At 42.3% G+C, this 19,321-nt stretch overlaps 1 protein-coding gene across 2 annotated transcripts in view; it reads right to left on the minus strand.

The window, feature by feature from the left end:
• LOC143981770 (interferon-induced GTP-binding protein Mx2-like) overlaps positions 1-19,321 on the minus strand; it is a 94,930-nt gene that overhangs the window by 8,932 nt on the left and 66,677 nt on the right. The window contains exons 9-11 of one of the 2 annotated variants that reach the window (XM_077479857.1): positions 10,527-10,685; positions 6,925-7,001; positions 1,249-1,455 (exon numbers count right to left, since the gene is read on the minus strand). In XM_077479857.1, coding sequence (XP_077335983.1) covers positions 1,249-1,455; positions 6,925-7,001; positions 10,527-10,685 — 443 coding nt within the window. The remainder of the gene's footprint in view (positions 1-1,248; positions 1,456-6,924; positions 7,002-10,526; positions 10,686-19,321) is intronic. The other variant, XM_077479858.1, reaches the window with a different exon arrangement.

The following is a 19,321-nucleotide window of genomic DNA, read 5'->3' on the forward strand; positions in this document are numbered from 1 at the left end:
TACATATTGGCCTATCTATTAACTGATGAATAAATTTGTTTTTTTTTTCAAATTGGGGGATATTTATTATAGCAAAAAGTAAATATAGTAAAAATAAAAATTATAGTAATATAGTTAAAAAAGTAATTATAGCGCAAAAAATAAAAACTGCAGAGTTGATCACATACCACCAAAAGAAAGTTCTATCTGTGGGAAAAATTGACATAAATTTTGCTTGGGTACAGCGTCGTACGACTGCACAATTGTCTGTTAAAACAACGCAGTGCCGTATTGCAAAAAATGGCCTGGTCATTAAGGCGGTAAATCCTTCTGGGACTGAAGTGGTTAAGAAGTATTTTCAGTGTAAACAAGGATTACTGGACAGTGGTGGCCCGTCCATTGGGGGGAGGGGGGGTTAATCACCTGATTAGAGCCACAGGCTCTAATAGGTTTCAAAAAAGGGTGGGCTCGGTGTGTAGCGCACTGCGCTCCGAGCCCACCCAGTTGTTGGACAATAGCGAATTAATTAGCAATTGGCTGTAAGGACAAGCGATCCTATTGGACGCCGAGGAGGGATAGAAACAGCCTCTCGTGATCCGTAGGAGAGCTGCCCGCCCGCAACCTAGATAAGGTAAGTGTGGGTCTGAATGACCGATCGACCAATCGCAAGACCCCATGTAGGGGGGGGTGCGGATGACCTGACCGACAGCAGGGGGGAAATGGTTGTTTGCCCCCCGAAAAAAAAAACACCAGCTGCCACTGGTCCTGGAAGTGATGTTTTGGCCCCCCACATCCACAGAAGATCATAGTTCTCCAAGATGTTTGGAACAATCTACCTTCTGAATTCCTTCAAAAACTGAGTGCAAGTGTACCTAGAAGAATTGATGCTCATTTGAAGGCAAAGGGTGGTTACACCAAATAATGATTTGATTTGGATTTCTCTAATGTTCATTTACTTTCATTTTGTTAATTGATAAAAAAAAAAATATATATTTCTTAAACTATTCATCATTTTCAGCATTTTTTCACAATTGCATGTAACTTTTGCACAGTACTGCTCAGAAAGAGCAGGCATAATGTAAATTAAACAATGTGTGTTTACTATCACTTCAACCAAGAATCCAAACACTCAATCTCCAAAAAAAGCCCCTGGGAGGTCTAAAATGAAAATCGGAGTTCTGCTTTGAAGCTAAAGGTTAAGAACCTTACATGAGCCCAATGATGACTGTTTTTCTTTAAGTTTAAATTGATAATGCACTGCAGACTCACCTGAAAATATGCCTCGATATGGAACGAGGTCTCATATGCTGAATCCCACACGTGTTTGGAATTCCCCTTTTTGTTTCGGACTGCATTCAGTAAACTGCCATAGGTAGAGTCCTGACAAAATATCACTCTCCCTTCTATTTTTAACTGAGTCCGGATAGTTTGTTCCGCCTCTTCACTCTTGACGCGGCAAATATCTTCAAGCATAGCCTTTTTAAAAAAAAAGAGCAACAGAGAGATGAATCTACAAAACTCTTAACATACTACATACACAACATAATGTAAATGAACAATGTAATGTAAATGTATGCACATATCCAAGCTATACCAGGATTTTCTTGACATGTCTAGATCAGCCATTCTCAGCCAGGGTTCCACGTAAGCCTAGGGTTCCTTCAGAGGTTGCTTTACTAAATCTAACTAGTCCCATACCTCCCAACCGTCCCAGATTCATTGGGACCATCCAGGAGATACCGGTGTCCAGCAAATCCAGGCTGAATTCTGCAGCAGAACCCGGAAAGAAATTCTAGCACTTGACTCCACCTGTCAATGTGCGCCGCACTGCAGCTGAGACTTACTCAGTGCCCAGCCGGCACAGACCCCCCACCTACCCCATCCGCTAGATCACCTGCCTGTTACACAGAATGGGAGAGGAGGGAAGCTCAATCTGCTCCACCTCCTCCCCAAGTCCCCCTGTGTCCGCCCACACACCCTGTGCAGCCAATCCTGGGGCTGTAAAGGGGTTGTGTGGGCAGGAATGTTCATGCAGTGCACAGGATTTTACTACCCGAGCCTCTGGAGAATAGCCAACCTCAGGTGAGTGAACTCTCCCCTCTCTCTTTTTTGTGTTTTCCATGTACTGTAGTGATCCTCCCTGCCTTCCAGGTGCCATAGTGATCCTTCCTTCCTGCCTTCTATGTGCCTTAGTAATCCTTCTTTCCTGCCTTCCATGTACCATAGTGATCCTCCCTGCCTTCCATGTGCCATAGTGATCCTTCCTGCCTTCTATGTGCATAAGTAATCTTTCTTTCCTGCCTTCCATGTACCATAGTGACCCTCCCTCCCTTCCATGTGCCTTAGTAATCTTTCTTTCCTGCTTTCCATGTACCATATTGATCGTTCCTGGCTTCCATGTTCTATAGTGATCCTTCCTGCCTTCCATGTGCCTTAGTGATCCTTCCTGCTATCAATGTGCCATAGTGATTCTTCTTGCCTTCCATGTGCCATAGCGATCCTTTCTGCCTTTCATGTGCCACAGCGATCCTTCCTGCCTTTCATGTTCCTTGGTGATCCTTCCTTTCTGCCTTCCATGTACCATAGGGATCCTCCCTGCCTTCCATGTACCATAGTGATCCTTCCTTCCTGCCTTCCATGTGCCTTAGTAATACTTCCTGCCTGACATGTGCCATAGCGATCCTTCCTGCTATTCATGTCCCATAGTGATCCTTCCTGCCTTCCACGTGCCTTAATAATCCTTCCTGCCATCCAAGTGTCATAGTGATCCTTCCTGCCTTCCATGTGCCATAGTGATCCTTCCTTCTATCCATGTGCCAAAGTGATCCTTATTACCTTCCATGTGCCCTAGTGATCCTTCCTGCCTTCCATGTGCCATAGTGATCTTTTCTGCCTTCCATGTGTCATAGTGATCCTTCCTTTTATCCATGTGCCATCGTAATCCTTCCTGCCTTCCATGTGCTATAGTGATCTTTACTGCCTTCCTTGTGCTGTAGTGATCCTTCCTGCCTTCTAGTTGCCTTAGTAATCCTTGCTGCTTTTCATGTGCCATAGTAATTCTTGCTGCCTTCCATTTGCCATAGTGACCCCCCCCTGTCTTCCATGTACCATAGTTATTCTTCCTGCCTAACATGTGCCGTAGTGATGTTTCCTGCCTTACATGTACCAAAGTGATCCTGCCTGCCACCCATGTGCCATAGTAATCCTTGCTGCCTTCCATGTGCCATAGTAATCCTTGCTGCCTTTCAAGTGCCATAGTGGTCCTTGCTGCCTTCAATGTACCATAGTGATCCTTCCTGCCTTCCATGTGCCATAGAGATCCTCCCTGTCTTCCATGTGTCATATTGATCCTTCCTTCCTGCCTTCCATGTGCCTTAGTAAGCCTTCCTTCCTCCCTTCCATGTGCCATAATGATCCTTCCTGCCTTCCATGTGCCATAGTGATCCTTCCTGCCTTCCATGTGCCATAGTGATACTTCCTGCCTTCCATGTGCTATAGTGATCCTTCCTGACATCCATGTGCCATAGTGATCCTTCCTGCCTGACATGTGCCATAGTGATCCTTCCTACTATTCATGCCCATAGTGATCCTTCTTGGCTTCCATGTGCCATAGTGATCCTTCCTGCCTTCCATGTGCCATAGTAATCCTTCCTGCCTTCCATGTGCCATAGTAATCCTTCTTGCTATCCATGTGCCATAGTGATCCTTCTCACCTTCCATGAAACATAGTGATCCTTCTTGCCTTCCACAAGCCATAGTGATCCTTCCTGCCTTCCATGTGCCTTAATAATCCTTCCTGCCATCCAAGTGCCATAGTGATCCTTCCATCTATCCATGTGCCACAGTGATCCTTCTTACCTTCCATGTACCCTAGTAATTCTTCCTGCCTTCCATGTGCCATAGTGATCTTTCCAGCCTTCCATGTGCCGTATTGATCCTTGCTGCCTTCTAGTTGCCATAGTAATCCTTGCTGCCTTCCATTTGCCATGGTGATCGTTCCTGTCTTCCATGTACCATAGTGATTCTTCCTGCGTGGTCCTACCATGTGCGTTAGTGATCTTTCCTGCCTTCCATGTACCAAAGCGATCCTTCCTGCCACCCATGTGCCATAGTAATCCTTGCTGCCTTCCCTGTGCCATAGTAATCCTTGATGCCTTCCATGTGCCATAGTGATCCTTGATGCCTTCCATGTGCCAAAGTAATCCTTGATGCCTTCCATGTGCCATAGTGATCCTTCCTGCCTTCAATGTACCATAGTGATCCTTCCTGCCTTCAATGTGCCATAGTGATCCTTCCTGTCTTACATGTACCATAATGATTCTTTCTGTGCGGTCCTACCATGTGCGGTAGTGATCTTTCCTGCCTTCCATGTACCAAAGTGATCCTTCCTGCTACCCATGTGCCATAGTAATCCTTGCTGCCTTCCATGTGCCATAGTAATCCTTGCTGCCTTCAATGTGCCATTGTGATCCTTCCTGCCTTCCATGTACCATAGTGTTTCTTCCTTTCTTTCATATTCCATAGTGCTCCTCCCTTTCATATAACAGTGATCAATCTCTCTCTCCAATCTCCCTCCCTAAGGGTTGGTTCACGCTGGAGACTCCAGCTTGTGGCACAGCAAACAAACTATATTTTATAGGTACAAGAAACCCCAGGTGTTGTTTAACCAAATCCCTAAACCCTCCCCCTATCATGTTTGGCCACAGCCACTTTTTGCTGTGGCGTGCAGAGAGCACCGCAGGTCACCATCTCCCTTAAATGTCCCTCATTCTCAAATTCAAAAGTTGGGAGGTACGTAATCCTAGCACCTATCTAGGGAGATGCTGCGTACAGTATATGACCATTACTGGCAGCACGCTTCAAGCAGCTTTGTTAAAACTTTTAGGGCTCATTCACATAAGCAGTTGAGGGTCTGTAAAAAGTAGGTGGCCATGCCTCCCGACCCCCTGGCCACCAACCTACATACAGAAATACAGCTGCTCAGGGCAGAAATAAAACAAGCTGTTGCATTCAGCAGACAGGGTGGCTGCCAAGTGCAACCCATTCAAGTGAATGAAGCTGCACTGCCACCGCATGCAGGGCAGTGTGGTTGGTCCTTACCACCTGTCAAATGCCCTCTAAAAAAGTTTTTTTTCAGACTTTTTTTAACGTGATAATCCTGTCATTAACACATTTCTTGTCCTAGGATGACAACCGTAATGAGCAGCAATGTCACACCGGGACAAGAGAGTGTGTTAGAATTATGTAACACTGTGTTTGGACTACATAACACCTCCCTCTGTTCACCATAACAAGTGGAGGTGTTTGGTATTCCATGGAGCTAGCACAGAACAATGCTGACTGATACAGTCCAGATTTCTACTGGATGGACAACTATTGTATTTTCTTTCCACCTGTCAAACTGATATTACTGTATAAACAGACCAAAAGAGAGCTACTGTAAAAAGAGAAATGTATTGTTATAGCTTATATACACTTTATCCATTTTGCTGCCGGAGTTGTTTTTTTGCACGTTTAAAAAAATAATTTTAGGCCTCAAGATTAGTTAAAACCACCAATAGATAATTGATGACCAGAGCTGTACTGTCAGCCTGTCTTCACCTACTATGCTCCTGTACACGTATATGTCCGAAACATACACTATATTACCAAAAGTATTGGGACACCTGCCTTTACACGGACTTGAACTTTAATGGCATCTCAGTCTTAGTCCGTAGGGTTCAATATTGAGTTGGCCCACCCTTTGCAGCTGTAACAGCTTCAACTCTTCTGGGAAGGCTGTCCACAAGGTTTAGGCGTGTGTCTATGGGAATGTTTGACCATTCCTCCAAAAGTGCATTTGTGAGGTCAGGTACTGACATGGACGAGAAGGTTTGGCTCACAGTCTCCACTCCAATTCCTCCCAAGGGTGTTCTGTTGAGTTGAGGTCAGGACTCTGGGCAGGCCAGTCAATTTCCTCCACCCCAAACTCACTCATCCATGTCTTTATGGACCTTGTTTTATGCACTGGTCAAAATCATTTGGTGGAGGGGGGATTATGGTGTGGGGTTGTTTTTCAGCAGTTGGGATTGGCCCCTTAGTTCCAGTGACGGGAACTCTTAAGGCGTCAGCAAGACATTTTGGATATTTTCATGCTTTCAACTTTGTGGGAACAGTTTGGGGATGGCCCCTTCCAGTTCCACCATGACTTCGCACCAATGCACAAAGCAAGGTCCATAAGGATATGGATGAGCGAGTTTGGGGTGGAGGAACTTGACTGGCCTCAACCCCTACCCGATAGAACACCTTTGGGATGAAGAAGTAGAGACTCCGAGCCAGGCCTTCTCTTCAAATATCAGTGCCTGACCTCACAAATGCAATTCTGGAAGAATGGTCAAACATTCCCATAGACACACTCCTAAACCTTGTGGACAGCCGTCCCAGAAGAGTTGAAGCTGTTATAGCGGCAAAGGGTGGGCCAACTCAATATTGAACCCTACGGACTAAGACTGGGATGCCATTAAAGTTCACGTGCGTGTAAAGGCAGGCGTTTCATTACTTTTGGTAATATAATGTATATTACACTTTCAAAATACAATTTTGCATGACATTTATTAACATTCATGGATATCTATGCACTATATTGAGGAGATTAAATTAATAGAAAATATTTTAAAAAGATGGTGGTACTGTGATATTCTCCAATACACAGCTAACATCCCATCTAGTGACCCCATAAAAAAAAAACTAGCACCTGCCATTATGATGCTCCATGCCAGAAATTGCAAGTAACATAGAACAACAAAAGAACAGGTTGTACTGGTATGATACATGGATATGGGCTTTCTCACTTTTTCATGTGGCTGTAAGTGTGGCTGATACTTTGTCACATTAAATGACAATTTGCATTTTAGTGGTCAGTTAAATTGGCAGAAAATGGTAGTAATACAGAATGGTCAGCCCTACCTTGGCGGTTCTGCAGAGATTTGGAAATTGATGGAAGTGGTTGATGGCGATATTACTAAAAGTTGATTGGACGAGTGCTAAAAAAAATATAAACAATATTATCAAGTGTTTGTATGAATGAAAATTGGAACACTGAATATGCACTAATCGTTCTTCATTGTATTATATAAAATTTACCTGCTCACTCCTCTCTCTGGTCATTCTCCCTTACTTCCATTATTCCCCACTCTTCACCACACTTAAATCCAAGCCCACACTTCACTCGTTTTATCATTCTCTCGCATTTCTATCCATGCCCATTTGCTACCTCCTGTGATTATTCTCCTTCACTTCTACCTATGCCCAATATTCATCCCTTTTTTATTAGACGTGCACCTCGTTTCGTTTCGAATTCGTTTTTCGACAAAATTCAACAAATTCAGAAAATTTAGAATTAACGAACACCCGCCTAACAAATTTTTCAGAAATTCGTAAATTCGAAAATAAGAATGAAAATTCAAAAGAAATCCAAAAATAATAACTAAATAATAACTAACGAATAATAATAACTATTACTAACTACTAAATTATAGGTAATGGAAATTTCCAGTTTCAAAATTGGCTAGTTGTCGTAACAAATACGAATTTATCTGAAGTTACGAATTATCCGAAATAACGAATGCTGCATCTAAATGAATTAATAATAATAAATAATACTAATAATAATAAAAAAAACTTTTTACCATTAGTATTTATTATTATTCATTTGTTACATTCCATAAATTTTGGTGGGGGATTCGTTATTTCGGATAATTCGTAACTTCGAATAAATTTGTATTTGTTACATTCAATAACAGCCAAATTTGAAAGGAAATTCCAATACTTATAATTGAATAGTTATTATTAGTTAGTTATTATTTCGATGTGAAAATATATACTAAATATATAAGCTTGCGCTAATGATGTATAAAAAAAAATTATATATAAAAATAAAAGCAGCTGCTATACACAAAGTGCTGATCACTTGAAAACATGTAAATATATACAGTGGTGTGAAAAAGTGTTTGCCCCCTTCCTCATTTCCTGTTCCTTTGCATGTTTGTCACACTTAAGTGTTTCGGAACATGAAACCAATTTAAACAATAGTCAAGGACAACACAAGTAAACACAAAATGCAATTTGTAAATGAAGGTGTTTATTATTAAAGGTGAAAAAAAATCCAAACCATCATGGCCCTGTGTGAAAAAGTGATTGCCCCCTAAACCTAATAACTGGTTGGGCCACCCTTAGCAGCAACAACTGCAACCAAGCGTTTGCGATAACGTGCAATGAGGCTTTTACAGCGTCCTGGAGGAATTTTGGCCCACTCATCTTTGCAGAATTGTCCTAATTCAGTTACATTAGAGGGTTTTCGAGCATGAACGGCCTTTTTAAGGTCATACCACAACATCTCAATAGGATTCAGGTCAGGACTTTGGCTAGGCCACTCCAAAGTCTTCATTTTGTTTTTCTTCAGCCATTCGGTGGTGGACTTGCTGGTGTGTTTAGGATCATTGTCCTGCTGCAGAACCCAAGTTCGTTTCAGCTTGAGTACACGAACAGATGGTCGGACATTCTCCTTCAGGATCTCTTGGTAGACAGCAGAATTCATAGTTCCTTTTATCACGGCAAGTCTTCCAGGTCCTGAAGCAGCAAAACAGCCCCAGACCATCACACTACCACAACCATATTTTACTGTTGGTATAATGTTCTTTTTATGAAATACAGTGTTCCTTCTACCCCAGATATACTTGGACACACACCTTCCAAAGAGTTCCACTTTTGTCTCATCGGTCCACAGAATGTTGTCCCAAAAGTCTTGGGGATCATCAAGATGTGTTGTGGAGAAATTGAGACGAGCTTTGATGTTCTTTTTGCTCAGCAGTGGTTTTCTCCTTGGAACTCTGCCATGCAGGCCATTTTTGCCCAGTCTTTTCCTGATGGTGGAGGCATGAACGCTGACCTTAACTGAGGCAAGTGAGGCCTGCAGTTCCTTGGACGTTGTTGTGGGGTCTTTTGTGACCTCTTGGATGAGTCGTCGCTGCGCTCTTGGGGTAATTTTGGGCGGCCGGCCACTCCTGGGAAGGTTCACCACTGTTCCATGTCTTCGCCATTTGTGGATAATGGCTCTCACTGTGGTTCGCTGGATTCCCAAAGCTTTGGAAATGGCTTTATAACCCTTTCCAGACTGATAGATCTCAATTACTTTCTTTCTCAATTGTTCCTGAATTTCTTTGGGTCTCGGCATGATGTGTAGCTTTTAAGGATCTTCTGGTGGACCTTACTGTGTCAAGCAGCTCCTATTTAAGTGATGCCTTGATTGTGAACAGGTGTGGCAATAATCAGGCCTGGGTGTGGCTAGAGAAATTGAACTCAGGTGTGGACAACCACAGTTATAGTATGTTTTAACAAGGGGGGCATTCACTTTTTCACACAGGGCCATGATGGTTTGGATTTTTTTCACCTTTAATAATAAACACCTTCATTTACAAATTGCATTTTGTGTTTACTTGTGTTGTCCTTGACTATTGTTTAAATTGGTTTGATGTTCCGAAACACTTAAGTGTGACAAACATGCAAAGGAACAGGAAATGAGGAAGGGGGCAAACACTTTTTCACACCACTGTAAATATAGCGCTCACAAACACAATAAGTGAAAAAAACAATAAGTAAAAAAACAACAATGTATGATGAAGAAAACAAAGTCCAAATAAAGTGACTAAAGGTGCTCCAATCCAGCAAGTGAAGAAAATGCAAAATGCTTCAGAGATATTCAGGTGTACAACACCCCCTCATGTATCCCCACCCGTTCCGATCTGGTATTTATGTATTTACAGTTATTATTTCGGATTTTCTAATTTTTTTATTTTTTAATTTTCGGATTTTTGTTCTTATTTTCGAATTTTCAAATTTTCAGATTTTCTCATTTCCGAATTTTTGAAATTCCAAATTTTCTAATCAAAATAATGAATACCGCATCCATGTATATCCATGCCCACTCTCCACTCTTCATCCCTTTCGCCCACTTCTATCCATGCCTATTTCCTACTTCCAGGTTTCATTCTCTCTCGCTTACACCTATGCCCACTCTCCACCCTCTATCATTATTCTCCCCTCCTCCTATACATGCCAACTCTCCACTCTGATCATTCTCCCACATTTCTATTCATGCCCACTATTTTCAATAAATTATTCTCCTCCACTTCTATTGGTGCCTACTCTCCACCCTCCTGTCATTCGTATCTCTTTTCTACCCATGCCCACTCTTTGTTATCATTCTCTCCGACTTCTATCCTTGCTCCCTCTCCACTCTGTTATCATTCTCCCCCACTTCTATCCATGTTCACTCACAACTCTCTGATCATTCTCCCCTACTTCTATTCACATCCACTCACTACTCTGTGTGATGGTTCCTCCCTACTTCTTTCCATGATGTACAACAAACCACATTTCTTTCATTGAACATTACACACTAATAAAATGCACAACAGGAAATGCTGACAATCCCCCAAAAAATGGAAGAGCTATTTAAACCACTTACATATTAATCATGTGGAATCATGTGCATATGACTTTGTACACACCTGTGATGTCATTCAGCTGTTCAACCGCTGGACCTTCCAATGTTATCATTTTTTCCTTGATAATAGCCGCAATTGTTCTGTAATTGTTAAGTCCTTTCAGTTCCTGCCCTCGCAACATCATCTCGTATTCATATGGATGACTGTTAATTTCTGCAGCGACTAAAAAAAGAGAGACAGTTATTAATGTTCCAGAGTAGGGGCAGCTGACTTATATGGCACACTGGCTTCGCGTATAAGCACATGGTAATGAAATGCATCTAAGTTGCCCCTAACAACTATTAATTTGTTCCTCCATAAATCAATAGAAGTACAGTATAAAACCAAGGTATACTTTTTTACTAAAAACATAAAATGAATAGTGATAGTTGTACCATTTTGGAGTTAGAATTACAGTGGTGTGAAAAAGTGTTTGCCCCCTTCCTCATTTCCTGTTCCTTTGCATGTTTGTCACACTTAAGTGTTTCGGAACATCAAACCAATTTAAACAATAGTCAAGGACAACACAAGTAAACACAAAATGCAATTTGTAAATGAAGGTGTTTATTATTAAAGGTGAAAAAAAATCCAAACCATCATGGCCCTGTGTGAAAAAGTGATTGCCCCCTAAACCTAATAACTGGTTGGGCCACCCTTAGCAGCAACAACTGCAACCAAGTGTTTGCGATAACGTGCAATGAGGCTTTTACAGCGTCCTGGAGGAATTTTGGCCCACTCATCTTTGCAGAATTGTCCTAATTCAGTTACATTAGAGGGTTTTCGAGCATGAACGGCCTTTTTAAGGTCATACCACAACATCTCAATAGGATTCAGGTCAGGACTTTGGCTAGGCCACTCCAAAGTCTTCATTTTGTTTTTCTTCAGCCATTCGGTGGTGGACTTGATGGTGTGTTTAGGATCATTGTCCTGCTGCAGAACCCAAGTTTGTTTCAGCTTGAGTACACGAACAGATGGTCGGACATTCTCCTTCAGGATCTCTTGGTAGATAGCAGAATTCATAGTTCCTTTTATCACGGCAAGTCTTCCAGGTCCTTAAGCAGCAAAACAGCCCCAGACCATCACACTACCACCACCATATTTTACTGTTGGTATAATGTTCTTTTTATGAAATGCAGTGTTCCTTCTACGCCAGATATACTTGGACACACACCTTCCAAAGAGTTCCACTTTTGTCTCATCGGTCCACAGAATGTTGTCCCAAAAGTCTTGGGGATCATCAAGATGTGTTGTGGAGAAATTGAGACGAGCTTTGATGTTCTTTTTGCTCAGCAGTGGTTTTCTCCTTGGAACTCTGCCATGCAGGCCATTTTTGCCCAGTCTTTTCCTGATGGTGGAGGCATGAACGCTGACCTTAACTGAGGCAAGTGAGGCCTGCAGTTCCTTGGACGTTGTTGTGGGGTCTTTTGTGACCTCTTGGATGAGTCGTCGCTGCGCTCTTGGGGTAATTTTGGGCGGCCGGCCACTCCTGGGAAGGTTCACCACTGTTCCATGTCTTCGCCATTTATGGATAATGGCTCTCGCTGTGGTTCGCTGGATTCCCAAAGCTTTGGAAATGGCTTTATAACCGTTTCCAGACTGATAGATCTCAATTACTTTCTTTCTCAATTGTTCCTGAATTTCTTTGGGTCTCGGCATGATGTGTAGCTTTTAAGGATCTTCTGGTGGACCTTACTGTGTCAAGCAGCTCCTATTTAATTGATGCCTTGATTGTGAACAGGTGTGGCAATAATCAGGCCTGGGTGTGGCTAGAGAAATTGAACTCAGGTGTGGACAACCACAGTTATAGTATGTTTTAACAAGGGGGGCAATCACTTTTTCACACAGGGCCATGATGGTTTGGATTTTTTTTCACCTTTAATAATAAACACCTTCATTTACAAATTGCATTTTGTGTTTACTTGTGTTGTCCTTGACTATTGTTTAAATTGGTTTGATGTTCCAAAACACTTAAGTGTGACAAACATGCAAAGGAACAGGAAATGAGGAAGGGGGCAAACACTTTTTCACACCACTGTATGTAATTTTCTAAAATAATCTAAAACCAGATAGCTAAAATTTTGCTGTTGGGTTCAAATGTCCAGGATGCACAAAATTTTGCAATGCACGAGGCAAAATGAGAAGAACATATTTTTACAAATAATTGAAAAAAAAATAAATAATAATATTATGATCCTGCAGCAGGACCCCTTCCTGCCGTCTTGGGTAGGGTTGACACCTTTTCTTCAAGCCAAACCTGAAGACTTTAGCGACGCACTGCAAATTTTTAATTTTTTTTGTAGTATACAGTGCCTTGCTAAAGTATTCACCCCTTAGATTTTTACCTATTTTGTTACATTACAGCCTTTAGTTCAATGTTTTTTTCAATCTGAATGATATGTGATGGATCAGAACACAATAGTCTAAGTTGGTGAAGTAAAATTAGAAAAATAAATATATAAAACTATTTTTCAGAAATAAAAAACTGATAATGTGCATATGTATTCATCCCCTTTGTTATGAAGCCCATAAAAAGCTCTGGTGCAGCCAATTACCTTTAGAAGTCACATCATTTGTGAAATGGTGTCCACCTGTGTGCAAACTGAGGCTGCAACACCTAAGCAAGAGGCACCACTAACCAGGGGTCAAGTCCTGGGGAAAAAAGTGTGGGAACTCCCACCCAAGATCCACTCCTCCACCAAAAAAAAAAAATGATACGCTCATATGCACAAACGCTTCAAAAGTGTTATTTTTCATCCAATTTTCGTATTGTGTGTATGAAGCTTAACTGTTAATACATAAAAAAAACAATCGTCAATAAACATAAATACGGTAATTCTCTGAATAATCAGCATTCATTCAATTGTGCTTCCATGCAAATGTGAACATCATGTTCTGATCTTTATTGGGGAATGTTATTTTGTATATAGAGTGTTTATGTGATGAGTTTACACTTTTCATTGAACAGAGTGTGGATAACACAGGGTTAAATGGAAAGGTCATAAATAAACTGCACATTATCTGGACAGAATGCTTAGGGAGATAGTGATGTGTTCCTGCTTAGGAGATGTATGTTAGCTTGGGGGGCTGAAAACTCTTCAGGGGCTCCAACACACACTCGCTGCTATTCCAACCCTTCACATATTTCCACATAAACTTCCCTCCTGGCATTAAACTTTGCCAGGTATTGTGCCCAGCTTACCACCCCAAACTGATGTTCCTCCCTCAGCTCACCTCTCTCCCTGCATGTCCTGTGAGCAGAATAGCTGTGCTCCTCCTCTGGGTTCTCTCATCATATGGCACTGAAGATAGAGGAGGGTGGGATTCAGTGGGACACACAGAGCAAGTATGCAGGAGACTGGGGGGGGGGGGGAGACAGAAAATCAGAAGGGGCCGGTGAAGAGGAGCACATCACGAGAGGTCTGACTAAATACAATCTCTTAGCAGCAGGGACCTGATCTACCCGTCAGCTAGCTGTGATTGACAGGTAGATCGAAGCGGAAGCTGTCATGGGGCCCCCTACTGGCAATGCCTGAATGGTCAGGTTTTCGGCACTTACTATTGCGAGCTGTGTTGGCGGCTGCTGGTGTAACACCTGCCACACAGCTCACATACTTCAAAGTCTTGCAGGACATGGCTGCCAATGGGAACTGAGTTCCTGCTGTGGAAAAAGTACAGGAACTCCGTTCCCATGCGTTCCCGCAGGACTTGAGCCCTGCCACTAACCAAACACTGCATTGAAGACCAAGGAACTCTCCAAACAAGTAAGGGACAATGTTGTTGAGAAGTACAAGTCAGGGTTAGGTTATAAAAAAAAATATCCAAACCTATCATAACTAAGTGGAAAGAACATGGCACAACAGCAAACCTGCCAAGAGATGGCTGCACACCAAAACTCACGGACAGGGCAAGGAGGGCATTAATCAGAGAGGCAGCACAGAGACCTAAGTTAATCCTGGAGGAGCTGCAGAGTTCCACAGCAGAGACTGGAGCATGGGTGGACTGACCATTTGGCCACTCGGGCACTGCCCGAGGGCCCCGGGCCACTAGGGGGCCCCATCAGGGTTGCCAGCCTCAATAAAACCAGGGACACTATGTAAAAATCTGTGTTTTTTTTACATCGGTCTCTGAAATGTCCCTTACCGACATCCTTTTGGTCTAAAAATCCTGAGATTATAGCTGCCCCACCTCTCCAGTACCTTCTCAGCCAATAGAAACATGTCTGTGTATACTGTGTGTACATGTATGTGTATACTGTGTGATTATATACTGTGTGTGTGTATAGTTTGTGTGTGTGTATAGTTTGTGGCCCCATAATCTCTGAATGTCTGGGGGGCCCATAATCTCCTATTGCCCGGGGGCCCCATAATCTCCTATTGCCCGGGGACCCCATGAGTTGTCAGTCCGCCCCTGGACTGGAGTATCTGTACATAGGACGACAATAAGCCATACACTCCATAGAGTTGGGCTTTATGAGAGTGGTCAGAAGAAAGCCATTACTTTCAGCAAAAAACTAAATTTGAGTTTGCGAAAAGACATGTGGGAGTCTCCTAAAATGTATGGAGGAAGGTGCTCTGGTCTGATGAGACTAAAACTGAACTTTTTGGCCATCAAAGAAAACGCTATGTCTGGGGCAAACCAAAGAACCCCATTCCCACAGTGAAACATGGTGGTGGCAGCATCCTGCTGTGAGGATGTTTTTCAGCAGTCGGGACTGGGAAACTGGTCAGAGTTGAGGGAAAGATGGATTGTGCTAAATACAGGGATATTCTTGAGCAAAACCTGTACCACTCTGTGTGTGATTTGAGGCTAGGACGGAGGTTCAACTTCCAGCAGGACAATGACCCCAAACACACTGCTAAAGCAACACTTGAGTGGTTTAAGGGGAAACATGTAAATGTGTTGGAATGACCTAGTCAAAGCCCAGACCTCAATCCAATAAAAAATCTGTGGTCAGACTTAAAGATTGCTGTTCACAAGAGCAAACCCTCCAACTTGAAGGAGCTGGAGCAGTTTTGCAAGGAGGAATGGGGAAAAATCCCAGTGGTAAGATGTGGCAAGCTCATAGAGACTTATCCAAAGCGACTTGGAGCTGTAATAGCCACAAAGGGTGGCTCTACAAAGTATTGACTTTAGGGGGTGAATCGTTACGCACATTGACATTTTCTGTTATTTTGTCCTATTTGTTGTTTGCTTCACAATAATAAAAAAAAAAAAATCTTCAAAGTTGTGAGCATGTTCTGTAAATTAAATGATGCAAATCCTCAAACTATCCATGTTACTTCCAGGTTGTGAGGCAACAAAACACGAAAAATGCCAAGTGGGGTGAGTACTTTTGCAAGGCACTGTACACTATACTTATATTTTGTGATTAAATAACAATTCTAATTGTATATATTTCATCACAAGAGTCACCCCTTACATCAGAGTTCCCTCTTTACATCTGAATACAGAGTTTCCCATTTACATCCGAGTTCCCCTTTACAGCAATACCTTGGATTGCGAGCATAATTTGTTCCAGAAACATGCTGGAATTACACTCACAATGGTAAAAACAATATCCCGTGTTAAGGAGTCTGGTGCTCATCCATGTAAATCTGAAAGAACTAAAAAATACGAAAATAAGAACGAAAAGCCAAAAATTAGAAAATCAGAAAGAATGAAAATCTGAAAATTCAAAAATCTTAAAGAACAAAAATCTATAATTTAATAGTTTATAACTATTATTATAGTTTTTACCCAAATGTTTTTTGTTCTGTAGGATCTTCACATTTCCTTACTTTCGGATTTTCGGATGTTTGAATTTCCAGATTTCCATTGTTATTTCTGGATTTTCTTTCTCATTTTCGGATTTTCATTCTTTTGATTTTTCAGATTTTCTTTTTTTTCTAATTTTCGAATTTCGCATTTTCATTTTTTCGAATTATTACGACTTATCAAAATAACGAATACCGCATCTAAACTAATGGACCGTAAGGAATATCGATCATAATGAATGATTCTAAAAAAAAAAAAAAAAAATGAATTAAACGAAAACTAAAAGAATATTATTTTTTTGGGCAGTACACATGTCTACTAGTGTATACAGTAAAGCTGCTGGTGTATAGGTTACTGTATGTGGCCAGAGGTTCGGGGGCGCTGGTGGCTCCCAGTACTTCCTGGAGAACCCAGAGATACTTAGGAACTGTTGACACTTCCAGGTGCTCCGAACACGCATTACAGTGGCCCCACCCAGCAGGGAGTGTTTCTTAAAGCGGGAGTCCGCCGGGACTCCGCGTTTTTTTTTTTTAAAAGCCAGCAGCTACAAATACTGCAGCTGCTGACTTTTAAAATAGTGACACTTACCTGTCCAGCGCGCCCGCGATGTCGGCACCCGAAGCCGATCTCTAGATCGTCACTCGGGTGCTGCCGCCACCATCTTGGGTATGGAAATCAGGAAATGGAGCCTTTCGGCTTCATTTCCCGGTTCCCTACTGCGCATGCGCGAGTCGCGCTGCGCAATAAGGACGGTCCCCGCTGCCTCTGGGATCTGTGTGTTTCCCAGCAGGCAGCGGGGCACTTGCGGAAGGGGGCGGGCACTTGCGGAAAGGGGCGTAATCTACGCCCCTTTCCGCAGAGAGCTATCCCGGAAGTGGGTGCAGTTACCTGGATTATCCAGGTAACTGCACCCCCCTCCCCCCTGAAAGGTGCCAATTGTGGCGCCGGAGGGGGGGAGGATTCCGATGAGCAGAAGGTCCATTTTAGGGTGGACCTCCGCTTTAAGTGTCTCTGAGTTCTCCAGGAAGCACTGGGAGCCACCAGCGTCCCCGAACCTCTGACGACATACAGTACTGTATACACCAGGGGCTTTACATGGATGAGCACCAGACTCCTTAACACGGGATACACATTGTGAGTGTAATTCCACTTTTTTTTTTACATTAAAAACGATGAAACTGTGATCCTTCTACTGCTCGTCTTGCAAGACAGCGCTCACATATCAAGTTACAATTTTAATAAAAATGTTGCTCATCTTGCAAAAAGCTTGTATACCATGTTACTCATGATTTCATTTAATGTTAGCTGTAAGCAACAAACACATAAGGGATAAAGATATACACACTTAACTTTAAGAGAGCAAATTTTCCAAGGATGAGGGCTGCTCTCCAGGACTTAGACTGGGAGGAAATATTGGCATCAATGGACACAGAACAGAAATGGGAATTCTTCAAAAAGACTGTATGCAAACTCACTGAAAAGTGTATTCCCATGGGCAAAAAGTTTAAAAGGTGAAAAAGAAAACCTATGTGGCTCACGGTCAAAGTTAAAATGGCTATAAATAATAGGGAAAGAACTTTAAAAAAAATATAAAAATGAAGGAACACTATCATCATTTAAATGCTACAAAGAATTAACAGAATATGTAAAACAGAAATCAAGGATCCAAAAATTCAAAACAAACGCCAGATTGTAGGACAAGCCCCAAAATATTCTTCAAATATATTAACAGTAAAAAGGTCAGGTGTGAGCATGTAGGCCCTTTACAAAATAATCTAGAGTGAGTGACTGGGGACAAAGAGAAGACAAATGTATTAAATACTTTCTTCAGCTCTGTGTATATGTAGCGCCTACCCCAACATTCCGGGAGCCTAATGGTGACCCTCTGAGGCCGGGAGGGCTGACACATTTTCCTTAGAGTGCAGGTTGGTAGGCATGGTGGATGATGAACAAGATTGAAATTGGGTGCCTATCACTTTTATGCTTAAACAAAAAGAAGTTTATTTTTAACAAGATGAAAAAATGCAGGAGAGAGGAGATAGGGCACAGGATACCCTTAGTCAAAAATAGTAACAATCAGCAAATAGGCAGTTTGGCGGATTCCTTAGACAAAAAGATGATAAGGCAGACAGCAGTACAGAAAAAGAGCCTTTAAGCTGAACTAGCACATCTGTACTTTGTAGAATAGGCTGTCTCCTATAGTAACTGAACTTAATTCACAGAAGGTGCAGGAACTTTATGGATGATTCCATCTTGACACTTTTCCAGGCTCCCAATGGGTCCCCGGGCCATGCAAGAGTCACCTCCGGTACTTCATCTCAGGTCTCCATCCTTTCCTTTCAGCATTGTTTCCGGATATTGATCTGCCTTATCTTAGCAGAATCTTGAACACACGGATGGGCCTCGGATAGATCTAGCAGCCCGGAGAGCACCTGGATAGGCCTCAGGCTTCAGGTCTAGCAGCCAGGAGATGTTTAACACACATCCACCTAGTCCGCAGCCTGGGCGGGGAAGACCTTGATCACCTGACTCCTTCCAAATAAATACCTCCTCCCAGCATTCATAGCAGTGAATCTGATTGGCTGAGAAAGGTATGTTTATTCATCACCTGAACTCACTGCAGCTCATCATATTAAAGTCAATGGCAACAGCACCATCTACTGACAAAAAGGAGAAGTCACGGCTAAACAGGATTAGGAAGAAAGCCATTTGACCACTAAACACTACAAATTAGCCAGGCTAGCTACCACCTAGCAAAGCTAAATTTACCTGTAATCCTGTTTTAGGATGAGAGTGCTACATATACAAAGAAGCATGGGGGAGCTCATGTCTATAATAGGGAGGGTATTGACACAGCCCCAAATGATACACAATGGCTCGAAACTGATATGGTCCATAAATATTTAGACAGAATAAAGCACCTGGACCAGACGGCATCCACCCACGGATCCTAAAAGAATTGAGTTCTGTCATTTCAAAGCCATTGTTTCTAATTTTTAGGGACTCGTTAATGACTGGAATGGTGCCACTGGATTGGCATAGGGACTATGTGGTGCCTATATTTA

Source organism: Lithobates pipiens, unplaced genomic scaffold (genome assembly GCF_037356315.1).
Source record: "Lithobates pipiens isolate NorthernLeopardFrog02 unplaced genomic scaffold, aLitPip1_a1.2 Scaffold_16, whole genome shotgun sequence".
Taxonomy (NCBI): Eukaryota; Metazoa; Chordata; class Amphibia; order Anura; family Ranidae; genus Lithobates; species Lithobates pipiens.